At 48.7% G+C, this 19,483-nt stretch overlaps 1 protein-coding gene across 7 annotated transcripts in view; it reads left to right on the top strand.

Moving 5' to 3' along the window:
- Nucleotides 1–19,483, top strand: part of arhgap21a (Rho GTPase activating protein 21a) — a 77,264-nt gene that overhangs the window by 47,970 nt on the left and 9,811 nt on the right. For 4 of the 7 annotated variants that reach the window (XM_086150828.1, XM_086150827.1, XM_086150830.1 and 1 more), the window contains 14 exons: nt 3,732–3,824; nt 4,437–4,515; nt 4,646–4,700; nt 6,405–6,428; nt 7,666–9,676; nt 14,114–14,260; nt 14,358–14,460; nt 14,562–14,598; nt 14,724–14,843; nt 16,836–17,135; nt 18,454–18,518; nt 18,588–18,736; nt 18,811–18,953; nt 19,068–19,226. In XM_086150828.1, coding sequence (XP_086006954.1) covers nt 3,732–3,824; nt 4,437–4,515; nt 4,646–4,700; nt 6,405–6,428; nt 7,666–9,676; nt 14,114–14,260; nt 14,358–14,460; nt 14,562–14,598; nt 14,724–14,843; nt 16,836–17,135; nt 18,454–18,518; nt 18,588–18,736; nt 18,811–18,953; nt 19,068–19,226 — 3,485 coding nt within the window. The remainder of the gene's footprint in view (nt 1–3,731; nt 3,825–4,436; nt 4,516–4,645; nt 4,701–6,404; nt 6,429–7,665; nt 9,677–14,113; nt 14,261–14,357; nt 14,461–14,561; nt 14,599–14,723; nt 14,844–16,835; nt 17,136–18,453; nt 18,519–18,587; nt 18,737–18,810; nt 18,954–19,067; nt 19,227–19,483) is intronic. The other 3 variants (XM_086150829.1, XM_086150825.1, XM_086150826.1) reach the window with 2 other exon arrangements.

Genomic DNA, 19,483 nt, shown 5'->3' with positions numbered 1-19,483 from the left:
TATAAGGGTGAAAAATACACAACCAGAACTAACTGGCACTATAAATAGAGTGACTATAGCAATGACAAGAATAAAATAAATGTACAAAAATAGGCAGGATGCGTGCGGGCTGGGACCAACAAGGATAAGAAAGACAGCAGAGTTTGGGCATGACATGTGAGATTGTGAGATCCCATCAGCCGCTGCTCGTCTCGCAGGGGGTGGGAAGGATCGTCCAGGAAAGCTCCCGGTTCGTCCTTCACCCAAATGGCCTCAGCCTCCTCCATCCTGTGGAGTGCATCAGTGTTGTGTGACCAGTCCAATTCATAATTAATGTGGACCCCTCGGTACTTGTAGGAGTCCACTATCTCCACCTCTTAAATAAAAATGCGCGCCGCTGGGAGTCCGCCTCCTTTTTTCATTTGGAGAATTTCCTCCCGGGTGTATTTTATCATTTTCCTCATTATCGGCAGGGGGGACACTGTGGCAAACAACACAGTGCCGCAGAGAAACGGTATACAGTCCCACCCTTAAAAGAACAGGTACATAAATAACTGGAGAAAATAAAGAGTAAAGGATAGTAGGAGCTGCCGCGACATGCTGCCGTCAAAAAAAAGAGTTATTAGCTCTGTTCGTGTATCACTGAGGAAGCAGCAGCCAGGAAAGAGGTTTGTATTTGGCATTGAGTATTTTTTTGACAACATCCCGGATGCCTTAGCTAGGAAAACCCATTGCATACCTGATTATTAACGTGTCCACGCGTTGTCCTCCCGGCGCATGAACACGGAGTGCTTAAAATTAATAACAGATGAAATCTGGAGCGAGGTGCCACCCAGGAGAGCTGCATCGATTCTGGCCTTTCGGACGTGGAGGAGTAGCTTTGGACCTGGCTGGCATGTTACATTAATCCACGCCGTAGTTTGTGCGTTGCTCAAGCAGTAAAGTATCCACAGATTTAGATGTTCACGTTTAATCCCGTTTGTCCAGCTGCGCTATGGAATCCTCCAGAATCCAATATTCGCTGCGGAGTTGGAGCTCTAGGATATTGGGTTTGGATTGGAGCGACCAGTAAACTCATTCATTCACATGAATGGACCGAGGGCCAACATTGGTTTCAGGAACTGTATCTATAACCTGGATATACTTATTACACAGACTGTTATTTTTTTTTTCGTAGTTTCATGTCAATTCACATTTCATTAGATGATGTCTCCTGCATCTTTAACTGATAGACTACAACCGAGAAGGTGACCTTGAAAAAACTGAGATGCATCTGGACAATCTGGGTTTTTTTGTTTTTGTTTCTTTAAATAGTGTTCACATTGGCCCCAGCATTCTAGTCAAATATTCATTCATTTTCCATCTGGCTAATCCTGCACGCAGGGTTGCTGGGGGGCTGGAGACTATCTCAGCTGTCACTGGGCGAGAGGGTTCATCCTGGACATCATATAGAAGCATCCAACTATTCACACATCTGGTCAACTCATGGTCTCCAGTGAACCTCCTGCAAGTGTTTGGACTGTGGGAAGAACCCGGAGAACCCGGAGGAACCCCACGCAGACACGGGGAGAACATGGAGGCTCCACACGGGAATCCCTGTGGGAATCCAACCAGGGACCTTCTGGCTGCGGGGAGGAGGAGGAGGAGGAGGAACTCGACGCTGCTCCATCTCTTGGACACTAAGATAAACAGTTGGCCTGCAGTTGTGTTTAAAACAGAAAACATATTCCAACTCTGTCACTGAGCTGACCGGCTGACAAGATGATGGAATCAGGCGTATTCTTCGGCCGTATTGTGTGGAGAAACCACCGGAACACGCGCCTCTCCTGAGTTTTACCTGTCAATCATCTGCATCCCAGCACTGGAGAAGAGTGCTTTCTTTTTCTTCTCCATCAAGTCACTTTTACCTTTTCTGCTTCCAAGTGGCGCAAAGAAACCCTCTTTTCCGTTTTTTAGGAATGACAAACGAGAAAGGATTCATGCGCTCTGACTGGCCACTCTCATATTTGACTCTTTGTGATGTTTGACTTATCATTTTATTACCACAATATCACCCCTGACTGTCCCTGGTGGGGAAAAGATGGGAGTATGTTTAGTTTGTATTTGTGTGATTTACCCCCACAGCATAATAATCTGACCTCCCATAATCACAGATAATCTCCTCCACAGGCTCCTCTGCCTGGATCCCTTTGAGTCAGCTGATTTTTTTTTTTTTTTGCTTGTTTTCAAATATAAGCGTTGCCAGCAGAGGAGCAGCAGGTTGCCCTCTGGTGGACAGACCCAGAGTCTGAAGAGGTGGAGAAACGTGTCAGGGTTGATGGAAGATCATCAGCCAGAAGGAAAGGAAAGGTTGAGAGGATGGATGGTGAGAAGAAGAAACCCTGTTGTCTGGCTTGGAGACACTCAGGAGAAGACAGGAGGTTGCCTCCGGGAGTGAGGAGGATGGAGAGGAACGGGAAGGAGTCCATCAGAGGGGCAGCATAGGGTGGATGTTCTGGAGATAAAGTCACACAGAGATGGTTTGGACGTGGACAGAGGAGGGATGGAGGAGGATGCTTAGAGGAAAACCAGAGAAGAGGTTTATGGAGAGGGTTAGATGGAGGCAGGTGATTGGCTGGAGAGACTCCTGATGTGAGCAGCCCAAAGGAGGAGAAGTTCTACACAGGAAATGACTCTTAGTGCACTCTGCTGCCTTCTGCTGGATGAACACAGCGCCTACATCTGGCATCCACTTCCTGACTGCCCGCTGGACGGAAGAAACCGTCTTAATCGGAGAAAACGTTTCCTTCATGACGGCGTCCAACAAACGCCCGCGTTCTCCCGAGTATTGGAAACCCTCTGCACCTTTAGAACACCTGATCTGGAGATAAATACATCTGAATCCTCTGCAGTGACACTCTGGGCCAGAGGAGGGGGCCGGTGAGGCACCCCGTCCAACACCGCATCCTTCAGAATGATTTGCTTGTTGAGTTGGACAAAGTGACCGCTTCACCCACTGCATCTTCTCTGCCGTCCTTCCACACCACATGACATCTGCTGAGGCGCTCAGGAAGTAGCCCGCACACTTGAGGTTCCCCCGTAGAAATGGTGCGCTGATCTTCCTCAGACCTCAGGTGGAAACGGGGCTTGTTGTGCAGACGGAAAAAGAAAACACGTTCCGGTCAAAGGTAGGCGGTCCTCCTCCGCCAAGCCCCGTCAGCACAGCGTGACCTCCCCCCGCCGCTCTCAAGCCAAGGACACACCTGACGGTAGAATCAATGAGAGGAGGTGACGCAGAACTTGTATTCCAGGATGGATCGTCTAACGTATCCTGGTTGATGACGTGTAGAACCGTGGTCCGTGGCTGGGAACCTGCTGGACATGTTTATGGATATAATCAGATATACTCAATAACTCCCACATGATCAGGCTGCTCTGAGGCTCCTGCTGCAGCTTCAGATTTCTCATCGAATCCAAACAAGTTGTACCTTGTTGAAACATCTCATGCTGTGGGATTTGCTGTTTGTCAGCGGTGTGTGTTGGCGACATTGGTGGTTAGAGAGCTTCTGCTGAGTCCAGAGAGAGTACCGTATGGGGGCATGGGGTCAAGGTGATGGAGCTCAGGGCATCCCCGCGATGTCAGAGCGTGTCCACCCCCGCGGCTTAACGTTCCACAAAAACAAATCATCCCTTTTTGCTTCTCAAACCCGGGAAATAAGTAAATAAAACCTTGTGTTTGACTGTCGGCTCTGCATGTGTTGTGTGGTTGCCAGGGAGACAGCGGAACCGCTTGGAGCCCATGGACACCATTTTCGTCAAACAAGTGAAGGAGGGAGGCCCTGCTCACGGAGCTGGACTCTGCACAGGTACCGACCTCGACCCGCTCATGTCCCGCCATATCATCTATTCAAAGGTCCACGATGTGGTCCAGGGCTCTGCTTGCACCTTCAAGCACCTCACGTTACCGTGGCTAACCTTCTTAACCGCTCATGTTAGCTTGGTCACAAATGACTATTAGCTCTTCCTCGTCCAATACGGCGAGGTCCGTGCGATCGGTCGCCTCCGAACCCGCCGTCTTCGTAAGATGTACTTGTTGCATTCACATTTGGAAAACACGTTGCGGGATAGAAATACTTCAGAAGTTTTTTTGCGAAAACCTGGAGAAATTTGAACGGATTAGGCATAAAGAAGAAAAACCTCCTGGTCGCGGCTCTTTCTGTTACAGGAAATGCTAAGCGGCCCGGATACACTCGGCACCCTCTTTGCTCTAATCTGCTGTATCTGCTCTCCGGAGGGCAGCAGGAGACTCTTTTCCCACAACTCTCCCACATCCCTGCCGGCCTGACCTCACCCCAGCCCACATATCCTGAATGGAGAAAGGATCTTAGCACGAATAAATCAGAAAAAAACAGGCCCCTGGTGTTCTTTGCGCAGCACATATACGGAAGCATTCCTGTTCTTCTCTTGTTCTGCTGCAGGGGACCGGATAGTCAAGGTGAACGGGGAGAGCATCATCGGGAAGACCTACTCGCAGGTGATAGCCCTGATCCAGAACAGGTGAGCGTCCCAGGAGCGTGTTGTCCCTTGTCACGGGCACGCTAACGTCTCAGCCGCGTCGTTGACATGTTCCCATTTGCATGTTGGGGAGATGCTTAACAGCCTCTCCGCTCTGGTTCTCGTCCACAAGCGACGCCTCGCTGGAGCTCTGTGTGATGCCAAAGGATGAGGACATCCTGCAGCTGGTAAGGATGGATCCATCTTTAAAACAAGTGTGTACATATTTGGGGTGGGAGCCCTGCGCTAGTTAAGGATCAGCATAAATGAAAGGCTTGTTCTACTGTCGGTTTGCGACATGTGATCTTCCGACAGCTTCGGGAGGAACCTTTGCATGCACAGGACCCACACGCCGTTCATAAAACACCATTTGAACTCAGTCAGCCGCTTTGCAACAAATAACAAATACGGGAAGTAGACGTTCAGGAGCGAAAGCCGCCAAACGACGCGAATGGATTGCATTGCACGGCATCGGTTCAGGAAATGCCTCTTGGTAGACGGGAATCGTACGAGGAGATCTGGGAGATAGATGTCCGGGCAGGGAGGTCCACCGTCCTGCTTCCTGAACACCAAGCAGCCGTTCTGTTTGCAGTTTCTTTGGTCACTTCATGTTAGTATCTTTGATCTTTATCTTTCCCTCTGGGTTATGGTTGGAAATAAAACACGTGGTGGGCTTTGAATGCGAAAAACCTGGTCTAGACTTACCGGGTTTGGTTTTTTTTGTGTCTGAGTTAGATGATTATTCTGAATCAAGAGGGAGGGAAGCGTCGCCAGGGTCCGTCCGCTCCACAATTAAGCTGTTATTCCAGTGTTTACTCACCGGTCCTCCCTGTTTCGTCGTGACAATCAAGTGCTTATCGCCCATCTTGTGAACAGATGCCCCGCAAAACATGTAAACTTCCAGCAGATCCAGACATCAGCTGCCCCTTTGCCGCTTTTACGAGGTCGGACCCGGCGGCCGATAAAACAATGCCGGTCCGTTACACATGATTCTCCGCCGTTTAGGAATGTCTCTCCGTCGGCAAACAAATGAGTCAGATAGCACCGTGTCGCCGAATTCCTGGCATAGTGGGTTAGCACGGCCTCAGCCTCCGCGGAGCAGAGCCGCCTCCGGCTCGCCGGAGGGAGCCTGAGAACTCACGAGTTTGATATTTGCCAGTGTCACGTCGTCTTATTTAGGGAACTCGGATTTCAGCTTTGTATGGAATCTGGCCGTTAAAGAGCGTCTTAGCCTCGCAGCTAATAACGCACGCCTGGGAGTCCAGCTGGAGACGACAAATTACACTATTTCCTGCAGGGAAATGAGCTGTTGCTCAAACACTGAGTGAACGCAGGTACGCAGAGTGTGTGTGTGTGTGTGGGTATGTGCGTGTGTATAGGCCCGGAGCTCCAAAACGTGTCAATGTTTGTGTGTTTTGGAAGTGGGACCCACTCACTAGCAGTAGGACTGCAGCTGCAGTCAGCTGACTCCTGTCAGTGCACCGTTTACAGCCTGGAGAGACGGACGACGCTGCTGCCGAGCGGTTCGGCAGGCAGGAAGGCTCGGTCTTCACCCGGAGACAGAACGTGAGACTTATAGATAGATGGACCGTCTGCGTCGCGGCAGATGAGGCGAATGGATATTTTGAGCGTGACCGGAAAGCTGAGTTGAGAAGGACCGGCTGGGGAAACGACCACCAACAGACAGCCGGCGAAACAGGATTACCGTTTGAGAAGGAGTGAACGCCGCTCCTGCAGAGGTCTCCTCCAAGTGGCCTCTCCAGCGATGTAGATCTTTAGTCCGCACCACATGGATGGAGTTGTGCTCTGCTTTCTTTGCTCTTACCCGTTCCCCTCTCTGTGTTCCCTCTCCTCTGCCTGCCTCTCTCCCCTCTCTAACACATGGACGGCAGTTTTCCAGGGATATTACCGCTCTGGTAAGGAGGGACGCCGCTACCCCTCGTTCATCCGCTCTCCCATCCCATTTTTTTATTTTAATTTGAATTATTACAGCATGGAGAAATCGTTTTTAATCTGGTAGCGGAGGAGGTTTCTTGTCCCGCAGCCAGCGCGTGTTATCAGCCCCTTATTTAACCAGCATGACTTATTCAAATGAAAGGGAGTCGCCAGCTTCCGTTTGCTCTTCCGTAACCCGACACCTTCAATAGAGCGCCATTTGATTAAAGTGCAAGCCGGGACTCTCCCTCTTTCATTTTCCTGGTAGCCTCTGGGCCAAGAGGCGTGACGGCGATCAACGGTCCCTGACCGCTAACAAGAGTTAGGATTATATTCTTCAATCCGACGAGAGCGTAGAGGAGTCGCGGAGTCATGCTGATGGAGGTAGCTTTACTTATGAACGGCGGACGGAGGCGTCCGCTGTTCACGCCCTCCTCGTGCCTCAGGGCGAGCTCTCCCGAACTGAAGGTGGGTAGAACCCCACCAACCTATTCGTCTTTCCCGCCTCCGTGAGTCTATCCTGAACTTTTCGCAACCGTCTCCCGACTTATTTTGGGCTTTGCCTCCCCTGTTTTTTTTTTTTTGTTTTTTTTTTTTCACTCTTCCATTGTTGTGGCTCTTCATGGAAGTTCACTGTGTCATCTGTCAGTGCCCTTAACCTTTACCAGCGTGAGGTTACCAACAAGATGCCAAACTAGTCGCTCTTTTTGATATTTCGTAAATAGGTGTGTCGGTGGAGTCCAGCAGCCCTTCAGAAGTACATTTATTAGAGGCTCTGCGACAGCAGTGTTTGCCTTCCTGATAAACTCATCAGGTCCGACAGATACTGGTGACAATAAAGGACGTTGGGAATTTAACTGTCTCCCCTCTGTAAAAGGGAAAAAAAGGAAAAATGCAGAATTGACTTACAAATCATCGGAATCAGTGTTATTTATTTGGAGAAGAAGGTAGTAGGGGATTGATTGAAAAAAGGGAGAAAAGACAAGCGTCCATTGTTACTATAAATACACGAAGGGCATTGCTATTTTCGTCCTGCTCCCGCAGCAAGTATATTTACGGTCGTTTGATTCTGAATCGCACGGCAGCTCTTAATGCCGTGCAATACGCTACGTGGATGTCTGTTCGGAAGCATCACATCGGCGGAGTTTAGCGTGGTCTATTGAGGCTCGCCGACCTTCCTGCAACTGGAGTGACATAATGTCCTGTAATCTCTTGCAGGCGTATTCCCAGGACGCATACCTCAAAGGAAATGAAGCATACAGCGGAAATGCCCAGAACATCCCAGAGCCCCCTCCCATTTGCTATCCACGGATAGAAATTAAAGCTACGGGCATGGCTGCGGCAAAGGAGCCTTCCACAGTTTGTGAACTCCCCAGAGGGCCGGCCCAGGGTCCGGGAAGAAGAGCGGGGCCGGCCGAAAAGGGCTACCGGGTTGAAATCCCAGTTCCACCGTCTCCTCCACCTCAGCAGAGTTCGAAACCTCAGACAGCAGTCTGTGTCTGCAACGAGACCGTGAGGACAGCGGCCCCGTCCCCCGATCCGGTGGATAAGGGATCTCGTTTGGCTCGGGCTGGCCCGAGCCACAGGACGGAGGAGAACCGGTTCGGTTCACCACAAGACGCGGGTTCAAATAGACCAAGGCCCCTTATTCCCTCTGTACCCGGAGGGGCACAACTGCAGTACGCCTCTTCGCCAGGCACAGAAACCCCTCTGTACTGCCCGTCATCGAGTACTAGACCAAGCCCCGTTTATCCCGAAACCGCATCCCCAACTGTACGATCCCCAATTGTTGTTGCCTCTCCAGAAACATTTCCTACTTCCGTCTCACCCAACAACAACAACCACTACTCAGCCTCTCCAACAGCCACGTCCAACTCTCCACACCAGAACATTGACTGGAGAAACTATACCACCTACAAGGACTATATCGATGCCAAGAGGCTACACACCTATGGTTGCCGCACCATTCAGGAACGCTTGGACAGTTTGAGAGCTGCTGCAAATTCCAACTCTGCCTACACCCAGCAACGTACGCCGCCTCCTGCTAGTAGCACTCAGAGGGGAGCACTGGGCTCTCAGGTAAGACGGAGGAGCACATCGAATGACCGTGAGTCCGATATAGCTGGCGAGGATACTGCAGTAGTCTCTCCGTTACGAAGTGCCTCCCAGGAGAGGCTTGCCGGAGGAGGAGAAAGGACGGTACCTGACAGGAACTGGCCTCGGAGTGCCTCCCAGGATGCTTTGCCGTTCTCCAGTCCCACAGGGATTGCCAGACCTCGGGCACGATCTTGTGACTACCTTGGCCAGCAGCCTGGAGAATCCCGTGGGGTTGTCTTTGGAGACGGAACAGGAGTGGAGGACAGGTTTCTGCTCTGCAGGGGGGAGGAAGCTCAAGCCAGTAGGCAGGGAGCAGGCCTGAGAGCTTTACCTCACCTAAACAGGACTCTCACTGGAAAGGACGAAGACGGGCGAGGAGGTGAATTGTCTTGCTCGACTTCGGGTCCTTCTTTGTTTACTAAAGTTCTAACTGATTCTGGTTTACCGCCACGGACAGACAGTCACATTGTGAGACCATCTCGTCTGCCTGTCAAAAATCCCATTTTAGATCCATCAGCTGCCTTATGCTCCACTAAAACCGCAGACTTACCCAAAGACCAAAGAGTTAACATCACTGGCAACCATCTGGGCTACCATTCCTCTTTGCATTTGGAGCTCAGGGCCAGAGCTGACAGTCTGAAAGTGGAGGGCAAGTCAGAGGCTGGCTTGGGGGCCAGATCCTCCTCTTGCTCTGGTCCCTCATCTAAACTGCCAACACAGAGACAGACACAGAGTGGACTTGTCCTCCCCTCTTCTGTTTCCTCTTCAGCCAATGGATCCCTGTTCCAAAATCCAAAGGCCCCCGTGTCAGTTAAGGCCTCTTTACGGACTAATGGTGGTCACGCAGAGGGCGTTGAAGGTCCCGATGCAACAGTCGTGGTACTAAGAAGAGACAAAAACTCAGGGCCCCCTCACATTCGCCCACCGTCCTATGTTCTGGCTGTTAATGAAAACCAGGGAGCAGAGACCCACAAATCTCCACCTTTGGTCAAGGCTGGCTCTGCAGATGGAGTGATCTGTTGGATGTCGAGCAGCGGCTGTAGGGACAAGTATGTGCAGAGACTTGGAGACACACGGCAAAGGTCTGGCTCCAACAACTTAGATGACTCCTTGGATTCCATCCCCTTCATAGGTGAGTTCTAATCCCTAGTTCTAATCCCCCTTTTCTTCCAGTCCCCTCACAATTTAGTGGCCAAAAAAATGACAGCGGTTTTGTGAAGGAACCGGTATGTTCTAGGCGTTCTTTATTGCCTCAACAATAACAGTTCTTTTGGAAGCAGCCAGATTTTTTAAAACTACATATTGTGCTTTGCATATCGTGGTTTCCATAAAAGTTTCCTTTGCCGCATCACAAGACTTTGAGCATCATAAGTTGTTTTGGAATGCCCAAAGTCTGCTTTTTATTTTGCTCTGTTTTGTATCTCTGAGCCGTAGCCTAGCAGCCAGATGATTCGCCATGCTCACATTTCTCCCTCTATGTACATCAAGCCTGCCCCCCCCCCCCTCATTTTTAAAAGGTTCAATGAAAACTGGCAATCACGGCCAGTTATATCGGGCGGGGCGGGTTGGATTGGAGAACTGGCCAGTCGCCAGTGAGGTGTGGAAAGGTCTGATTTCCAGAGGCCTTTCTGTAAACACATAAGTGATAGCAAAGTGAATGACCTACTTCAGCCGTACATGCACTTTCAAAGATTAACAGAAGGGTTTCATGTAGAAGTTAAAGCTGTTGACTCTCCTTCTCGTAGCTTTTTTGATAGCATGTCATCGGACTTATATTTTTCACAGGACTATATCCGACCCTTCGTTATCTGGACTGATCGTTTCAGTGCACATTATGTCTGACTGGTTGTTAGTGCTGCATCACAGCAATGTTTGGGAGTCTGAAATGATCCGTGGTGTCAAACCCGCATGGCCAAATAGTTGTCAAGTCTTATTGTGGTACCTGGCCTGGGAGTTTCTCCTGGAAGATGTTTCACCTCTAATCCCAGAGGCTTCTTCGGGTCAGAACTGAACACCTGAAAGGAGAGAAACTAAGTCCGGTGATCTGACACTGATTAACCTGGACCTTCACAGACACATTGCCTAATACCTTTACTTACTGAAAGGACATGACTCATTTGATAGTTCCTTGTCTGAGAAAGGAAATACTGTAATTCAGTATTTTTTCCATGGGGACCCCTTCACATATTGTTGGGATCCTCTGACAAATACCTAGTTCTGTGGAAAATAGAAGATCGTCACCTTCAGCCCATGACTTGTATGCTGACTCTCACTAAATTTGTCGCATGGAGCCCAGGTATTTTCAGACCTCCTAGTTAGTGACCAGAAAATATTCAGCCTATTGTAAATGGGACAATGTCAGGGTTTCCTTGAATCCCGGAAAATGACAGATGTTTCCACGAAAAGCATGGAAAATTAGAGAAAAAAAAAAAGGTTAAATGTCCCGGAAAAGCTAATGTTGTCCTGGAAAATGATTTTGCAAGTGGGTTAAAAGTTACGCGTTTCTGTTGTCCTGCTGTCTTCAATGGGCGGCATTGAGACACAGCACTTCCCTCCTCCCTCTGGCGGGGGCAGCGCCCCACATGACGCCGACAACCAATCAGGTTTGCAAGTATCCTCAGATTTAAGACATTTTCAGACTCCAGTAAGAACTCAGCAGTGGAAATACATGCGTGGTAATTAAGTGTGAATTTGTGGAAGTTTGTCCTACTTATGGCACAACAAGGCAACCTACTGTTTCCAAAAGAGAAATGTATCAAAAGAAATAGTAGGATTATCTCTTCTCGGAACCTCTTAGGGAAATTTGTTGAAAGGACTCATTTGGAGGAAGTTTGAATGAAACAATTTGACAAGCTCCGATCTCTTCACGCTCGTATGGTCGCCCCAGAGCGTGACGTGCCAACACAGGAACCAATCATCAAACCTCATGGCGGTGGTCAAAATTTCACAGCTCACATTGTAGCTAGCAAATACTTGGGCCAAAGCTTCCTCTTCTGTTTGCCATCGATACTTTACATTCCAATTTGCGATGCGCATAGCCAGAATGGAATTCTACCATTGTTTCACAAATTAAATCTGAATACTGAAAACCCAAATTGTTGTCTCGATGCAGATATATCGTGCACAAACACGCTCTTTATATCAGCGAATGCTACAATTCCACAGCGCCCTACAATTTGCACTCCCTCCTTTAGTCATATCTATATCTTAAGTTTAAGCTATCCATATTCATACCTCTCAACATCGCACACAAGAGCCTCGCATCTCTATATTCATGTCAGACTTATGTTTAGACTCAGATTATATTATGTTTTACTGTTTCCTTGCACATACTGAGCTACTTAAACCAAAACTGGAAGTTGGGGTGTTTGCGGTCGTGCACAAGGTTTTGTCACACGCCAGATTTGGTACTTTTGCCCGAGTATAGAGATCAGCCTGGAAAGGTTAATTATGTTGCCGTTTATTATTAATGCATATATTAGAAGAATCCATTGCTCCACAGAGGGTTTTCAGAATTGAATCATTCCAGCCAGCTTTCGGGGAAACAAGCAAACCTGAATGTTATGTAGCTCTAAAGTCCAACATGCTCTTCTCCTGCTCAGAAGGAGCTATTATGCGTGACATTTCCTTGGGCGTGCCGTCTGAAGGAAGGGATTTATTTGTTGGACGGTTGAATTTGAATGTTAACATGACTCGGCATTCCTGACTCAAATTCCAAATTGACTCATCGCTCAGATAACTAAAACAATCAGCCGCAGCTGTAGTAGGCCGTCTAGATGTATGACATCTAGAAGTGGAACGCGTATACATATTTGTCATCAGGCTGATGTGATCATGTTGTAACACGAGGAGGCTCTTTGGAGAGATTTTGGTGTCTTAGTAATCCAAGAACACGCGGTGACCTCCAGGAGGTACGCCCCGATCCACGTGCCCCACCCACTGCACTAAGTCTCACGTATCCCACTGTGTCCTCCGCTAAACAGCGAGAGAAACCTAAGAATGCCGGCCCGATGGGCAGTGACATAACAAGAGAAAATTTAGAGCATTCCTGCAGCAGTCTGATTTAATCAGATTACCGCAGCTCCAAACTGGAACAACTGCCGTACAGCCCGAGTACACGGAGGATGGCACGTCCCATCTTTCTGATAACGAGAGCTCTTCCCCTCTCTCGTGTTCGTCTTTTCCCCCTCCGAATGAAAATCTGAAATGTCCGATGCCCAAAATACACCACTTTTATTACATATTTGCAACTGCGCTGTATCTTCCTCGGTGATTCATCGGCGACCGAAGAGAGCCGGTGTCGGGTTTCGTCGTGCCCCGGACCCTGCGGGGTTTGTGTGTCCTCATCCAGAACCATTTCCTAATGTGTGCGCAAACAATCTCCCGTGCTAAGTCGGTGACCGGATGCATTGAGATGCAGATACGCCTCCAATCTGGTCCCGCGAAGGGAAAGAAACCTGACCTTTATATGTTACCTTTTTCTTTTAGGAATACAATCCAGCTTAATCTCATGAGGTTTGGAATACAGCAGGATTAGAGCATACCCATAAATAGGATCTGTGTTTACACCTCCATCGTTTTATTCCTGTCAAATCTTGTCGTGGAAACAGGACTTGAAGACATCAAGTCAAGAATTAGCCATGACCAGGGTGGCTGAGAACCTCCATAGATACCGCAACTATTTCTCGTGAAAAAATCCAAATGTTGAAATATTTTGAATAACAACTATATGCAATCATACAACAAAGCTGTTTACCTGTAATTGTATTTAGTTACAGCATCAGTCTGTAGGTTGATTTGTGCTGATCTCTTGCATGGACACCTCTCTGCTGTTATAAACAACTGGAAAAAAGCCGAATGACCTCTTGAGTTTTCGGTTTTGTGCCGGTATCATCGTAAGAACACGAGAAAACAGTACGCTTAAAGATACCTTCCCGAAAAAATCATGAAACTGTCAATCAGCTCAAGTAACTTCCACATGCAGAATTAGAAGGCGCTGTCGCAGCAGAGTTCCACGGGTCCCATTGAGGACGTATTCCTGTGATTTCAACTCCTACAAATGTCCCATGAGACCTGGCTGAGATGATTCCTTTGGCCGCGTCAAAGCCGTGCTCAGATAAACCTGCTAATCATCTTCTCCTTGTAGAACTCTGGACCGAGACTCACACTTGATTTGCAAAAATGATGATGTTACATCATCTGAAGCGTCTGCTGATAATCCCTTTACAGCTTGCTTTGCAAATATTGACAAGCCCCGGTGTCTGCATCCCCCGCTCCTCACCTTAGGTTTGTTCTCGGGCTCGGCCGGCGCTGCCGGTATGGCGCGGCAAGCGTCCCGCGGTCACGTCCGGTGGTGATGCAACGGCAGCTGACGGGCGTTCCGGGGAAGGGAGGTGTGCTAAAGCTCGTCCGTGGAGAAGAACGGGCCGAGGGCATCGTCACTTAGCTTCACGTCCATCTGTTAGCAGAGCAACATGCACCAGTTTGCTGAAATGTGTCCATACAGACAGACGGTACTCAGACCGAATGACTGGCTCACTGACAACTAAAGTCTGTTTTGCATCTCTAGACGAGCCGTCCAGTCCCAGTATCGACCAGGACAGCGCGCACATCCCTGCCTCCGCTGTGATTTCCGTGGCGCCCGTCATTACCACCATTCCGCCGAGCCCCACGTCTCCGTCCTCTCTCATTCGTCGCCAGCTGTCACATGACCAAGGTACCCCCGTCAGACTCGCATGCGCGCGTTTTATCTACCGCCCGAAGAGCCGAGCGATGTCAGATAATCAGATAATGACCTGAACCTCTCTTAATAGATTCTCTCCGTCTCACAATTATTGAGTCAGATTCTGCCACTAAAAGTGAGCGGTCAAAGTCCTACGATGAAGGTCTAGATATCTACCGCGAGGAGGGCAGAGGGTACGTTCCGTCCCACAGCAGGAACCTGAATGCCATAATGAAAGTCAGCGGACTTTATTTGTAACTTCAGAATGATCGTATCTTTTCTCTATTGCATTTAGGAGGTCCCTGATTCCTGGGCTGAAGACCCTGAGGAAGGTAAGCCTAGGCGACGTTTTCTTTTCTGCTGGGAAATATATCTCAGGTTCACACCCAAATGATGGAGGTCCTGCTACGGTGTTCTTCTGTATCTCTAGTACTTGTCGTTTCTTTCCCCCTCCCAGGCGGTGGACAGGTCCTCCGAAGACTCCGGCTCCAGGAGGGATTCCTCCTCGGATGTCTTTTGCGATGCTACCAAGGAGGGTTTGCTGCACTTCAAGCAGCTCAACTCGGAGAAGGGAAAGGTCTGTGAATGACAGGGCCGGTGTTCAGGGGTGCCGAAACCCCAACATCCAAGTGAAAGATGGACAGATGATTGATACGTTGATTGATCGATTGATTTCATCTATCCCAGAGGAACATGAGTGTGTCATAGTAGCAGGTACATTCGTACATAATAAGATAGCGTAACCTAAAGTAAACAGAATAGTATCAACATGGTAATAACCTACACACACATATATGAATACGTATATTTTTATTCAATTGTTTGGTTTTTTTTTGTATTCATTTTACGAGTTGGATATAAAAATAGAAAAAAGATCCCCAATGGGATGGACATAAGATGCAATGCATATACACAGAATGAGATGGTAATTAACTAACAAACATGGAGGAGGGCAGAATTATCTTACAAACTGGGAATGTATATCAGCACAGAACACATGTAGCTGGACAAATGAAGCGCAGGCTGTTGTATGCGGTTAGTTACTGTTTATACATATATATGTTGATTGATTGATTATACATATACATATATATATATATATATATATATATATATATATATATATATATATATATATATATATACACATAAATCCATATGTATGAACATTAACTACATTAACTAAATGACTGGAGGTTTTCCGTCATCCAGGTCATGGTGAATTCTTGTTGAAATCTTCTCGTCTTGGCAACTGGACTTGAATTCTTTCACTTTCACTCAATGTCACCCTTCATCCCAGCGGTTTCCTCAGTTCTAATTATGTGTGGGGAGTTTCTGAATATAACTGCCAGGGTTATGGGTGTGTCCAGGCTATGGTGGCTTGTTACGTACATTGGGACAAAAGAGCAACTTTTGTGGGATTTTCTTGATTGGAATGTGAAAAGGTAAAGCCGGACAAAGGAGTGCAACCTGTTGGATCACGTGAACTGATGCTGGTTCTGGTGGTACATCTTGCCTGGTTGTTTGGACAGTGCAGATGGGCCCGGTGTATGTGTGCCGATCCGTTTTGATATTTGTGCAGGAAAAAAATCCACCACCAGAACCAGCCCCTGGTAACTTCCTATGGAGCCTCAGTTCATGTGATCCCAATAGGTTTCACTCCTTGGTTTAACTTTACCTTCTCACCATTCTAATCCCGGTAGTCCCACAAAAGTTGCACTTTTGTCCCCAAACGAACGACACCCCATTAGCATAGCAACCCCCTTAGACCTAGTTTCTGCCCACCAACTCTTCCATTTTCATAACAAGCCACCATAGCCAAGAGACGCCCACAACCCTGGCAGTTATATTCAGAAACTCCAGACAGGTCATCAGAACTGAAGCAGCCTATCAGGTAAGTGGTGAAACATCAAGACCAGTTGCTACGACAAGAAGTTTTTGACAAGAATTAACTAAATGAGTAATTATTTTAATGTGCACAAAGTCGCTGATTTTCATTTCTGCTTTCCCAGTCTGACATTGAATCCAATCGTCACCCAGCAGCTTCGCCCTTTCCGAGCAGTGACTCCAAAAAGTAGTTGAGCTCGATGCTCCCAGAAACACACTGAGCGGAAATCCGTGACTTCCGTTGGTCAGAACATCTTCAGTGATAACTATCTGAACCAAGCGCGACCACAGTTTGTCTGTTTTACATCATGCAACATGTCCAATACAGCTCGTTTTAAAAGTCCGGTAACTTGTGGAAAGTATCTGTGCGTGCTAAAAAGATATTCAAGTTTGGTGAGCATTGACATCCACCGGTGTGTTGATCTCTGTTCTCGTGCAGACCAGATCCAGGCGACCCACTGACCTCCCCCCCGCCAACCTACAGCGCCTCCTCTTACACTTGTACTCGTGTCACACTGTGTTGAACTCATCGCCGGCGCTGACCTTGTTGCTAGGAGTGTCGCATTGTCCCCGAGGCGGCGGATATGTGCCGCGGTGGCAGGAGCAGGTCCGCGGTTGACAGTGGACTCCGGCAACCTCGCTCGCTTACGACTCCCCTCTTCCTCCTGACCCACTTCTGCAGCGCGTGGGAGGCGGTATGCGGCCCTGGAAGCAGATGTACGCCGTGCTCCGAGGCCACTATCTCTGCCTGTACAAGGACAAGAAGGAGGGCCAGGCTCACGCCAATTGCCAGGCCGTCGACGAGCCCCTGCCAATCAGCATCAAGGCCTGCTTGATTGACATCTCCTACAGTGACACCAAGCGCAAGAACGTACTCCGGTTGACCACCTCAGACTGCGAGTACCTGTTCCAGGCAGAAGACAGGGAGGACATGCTGGCCTGGATCAGAGTCATACAGGAGAGCAGCAACCTGGATGAGGAGGTAAGACCTCTGGTCCAGTGACTGTTTTGAGCTTCACGGTTTCTATGGAGGTGCCAACACATTGCAGTGTCCTTTTGTAACGTCTACCAATTCGCCTATCATTGAACTGTGGTGTTTTGGGTGGACTCCCTTCAGTCACGGTCTGCTTTGGTTTGCATGGGGCTCTTGTCATGAAGGATGTTCGGGAAGCGAATGAAAAATCTGAAGGTAAAATATCAAACTTTGAGCCAGCAAAGTGTACCAGAGGGTGCAGAAAGTGTAGCTTATGGAAAATGTCCCAACACCTACCGGCCGCAGCCGGGTGGCCTGGCTCAGGTGGTCGCAGCGGTCGTCTTGGAACCGAACGCTCCCGTTTCAGTCCTCAAGCTCCTCCTAGCCTGTCAAGTTCTGTTGAGCAAGGCACCAAACCCCTTTTTCCATGGTTCATTCATGAGCCAAATGTTGCTGATGTCCTGCTGCATGTAGAACCAAATATGACTGAAAGGTCCTTCATCCGTATGAATTCTAAACAGCTTATAAAGGTGTTCTGAGATCAAAACTAAGAATTGCAACCAAATGTGTGAAAGAAACATCGGACATACTTCTCTTTTGAGAGTTATTGAACAAAGTTAACCTTTGCTCTTTAGAAAGGTCGTTGTCCTCATACCCCAAAGCAGTAGCTCAACAAACCAGTGCTGTGTGTCTTCTGTGTGAGCCTCACAACCTCCTGAAGGACACAGGGAGAAGAAGGAGAAGGTGGGGGTGTCTGGTTTGGAAACATTGAGAAGAAGACAGGAGGCAGCAGAGATGAAGATGTGAGGGTTCCTCTTTGGGAGTGAGGAGGATGGAGAGGATCTGGAAGGAGTCCATCAGAGGAGCGGCACATGTTAGATGTTCTGGAGTTAAAGTCACACTGAGATGCGAGCAGCCAAAAGGAGAAGAAGATGGAATGATGCTTAAATCTGAAGGAAACCGCTGTTTGCTATTCTTTGTCTTTGTGCATCCGACTTTAACAAACGTTCCTCAGACGCCGACAGCGTGGCAGACGTAATCTAGTACACATCGTCCTTCTGCTGGTATCTACTTACACGTCCTTCTACTTTGCACCTTAAAATAGTATCTACGCGGCTCCTGGTTGGAAATCCAAGCCCGTCTTTCCTCCTTCGCGGTTGCCTAAGTGTATTGTCTGTAAGACAGCATTCCGATGGTCTTACATGTGTCACCTAATAGCGGCGAGTTCCATAAAGAGCTGCCGGGGCTGAGAGGAGGGTCTCCAAACATCTCCTGTGTCTGTCTGTCCTGTTCTTACTTTTGTTTCTTTTTTTTTTTTTTGCCTTAGAATGCAGACTTCACCAGCCATGACCTCATCAGCCGGAAGATCAAGGAGTACAACACCTTGATGAGGTAAGGGGAAGGGACGTGGACGGACTTAGGAGGTGCAGGAGGAGGCGCTGAAGTCCACGTCTGCTCCAGTCCCACAGGCAGCAAGACGGAGCCTTCGCCCAGAACCTCGCGGCAGTCACTGAGCATCAGGCAGACGCTGCTGGGAAGCAAAGGGGACTCCAAAGCCCTGAGCCCGCACTCGCCCAAAGCCGAGCAGGAGAGGAAGAACATGCACAAAGGTGAGGCCGCGATAGCCTTCAAGATCTCCTGACCGCAGAGGAGAGTGGTCATCGTATGGGGATGTTTCTTGCAGACGACACCAGCCCTCCCAAAGACAAGGGCACGTGGAGGAAGGGCCTCCCGGGGCTGATGAGGAAACCCTTCGAGAAGAAGCCGGCGCCCGGGGTGACCTTTGGAGTGAGGTTGGACGACTGTCCCCCGGCTCAGACCAACAAGGTGGGGCTCGGTTTTTCGGTCCCCCGGTGGGATATAAAGACGCGTCTTTTACGCTCGCCCAGAGTACAACTCTTCTCATCACACCTGTGCCGCGGTGGCTGCGATACTCTGCAGTTTGTGCCGCTGATCGTGGAGGTCTGCTGCAAGCTGGTGGAGGAGCGCGGCCTGGAGTACACCGGCATTTACAGGGTCCCCGGCAACAACGCCGCCATCTCCAACATGCAGGAGGAGCTCAACAACAAGGGCATGAACGACATCGACATCCAGGACGACGTAAGTGTCGGACGACGGAATCTCGTCTCTGGGTCAATTGTTGTTATTATTTCCGTCCTTACATCAGGCTGTATTACTTTGCATTATTTACCTGTTTAGCTGATGTTCATGCTGTCTGCATTTATGGGAATTTATTCTGGAAATATCTATGTGAATATGCTATTTAACGATATATGCACTGCTCAAAAAAATAAAGGGAACACTTAAAAAACACATCCTAGATCTAAATGAATGAAATAGTCTTATGAAATACTTTG

The sequence above is a fragment of the Fistularia commersonii genome, chromosome 8 (genome assembly GCF_037954325.1).
Source record: "Fistularia commersonii isolate RoL2024-O1a breed Wild chromosome 8, RoL_Fcom_v1.0, whole genome shotgun sequence".
Lineage (NCBI taxonomy): Eukaryota > Metazoa > Chordata > Actinopteri > Syngnathiformes > Fistulariidae > Fistularia > Fistularia commersonii.
The sequence above is the reverse complement of the archived record's forward strand: the minus strand, read 5'-3'. Positions and strand labels throughout refer to the sequence as shown.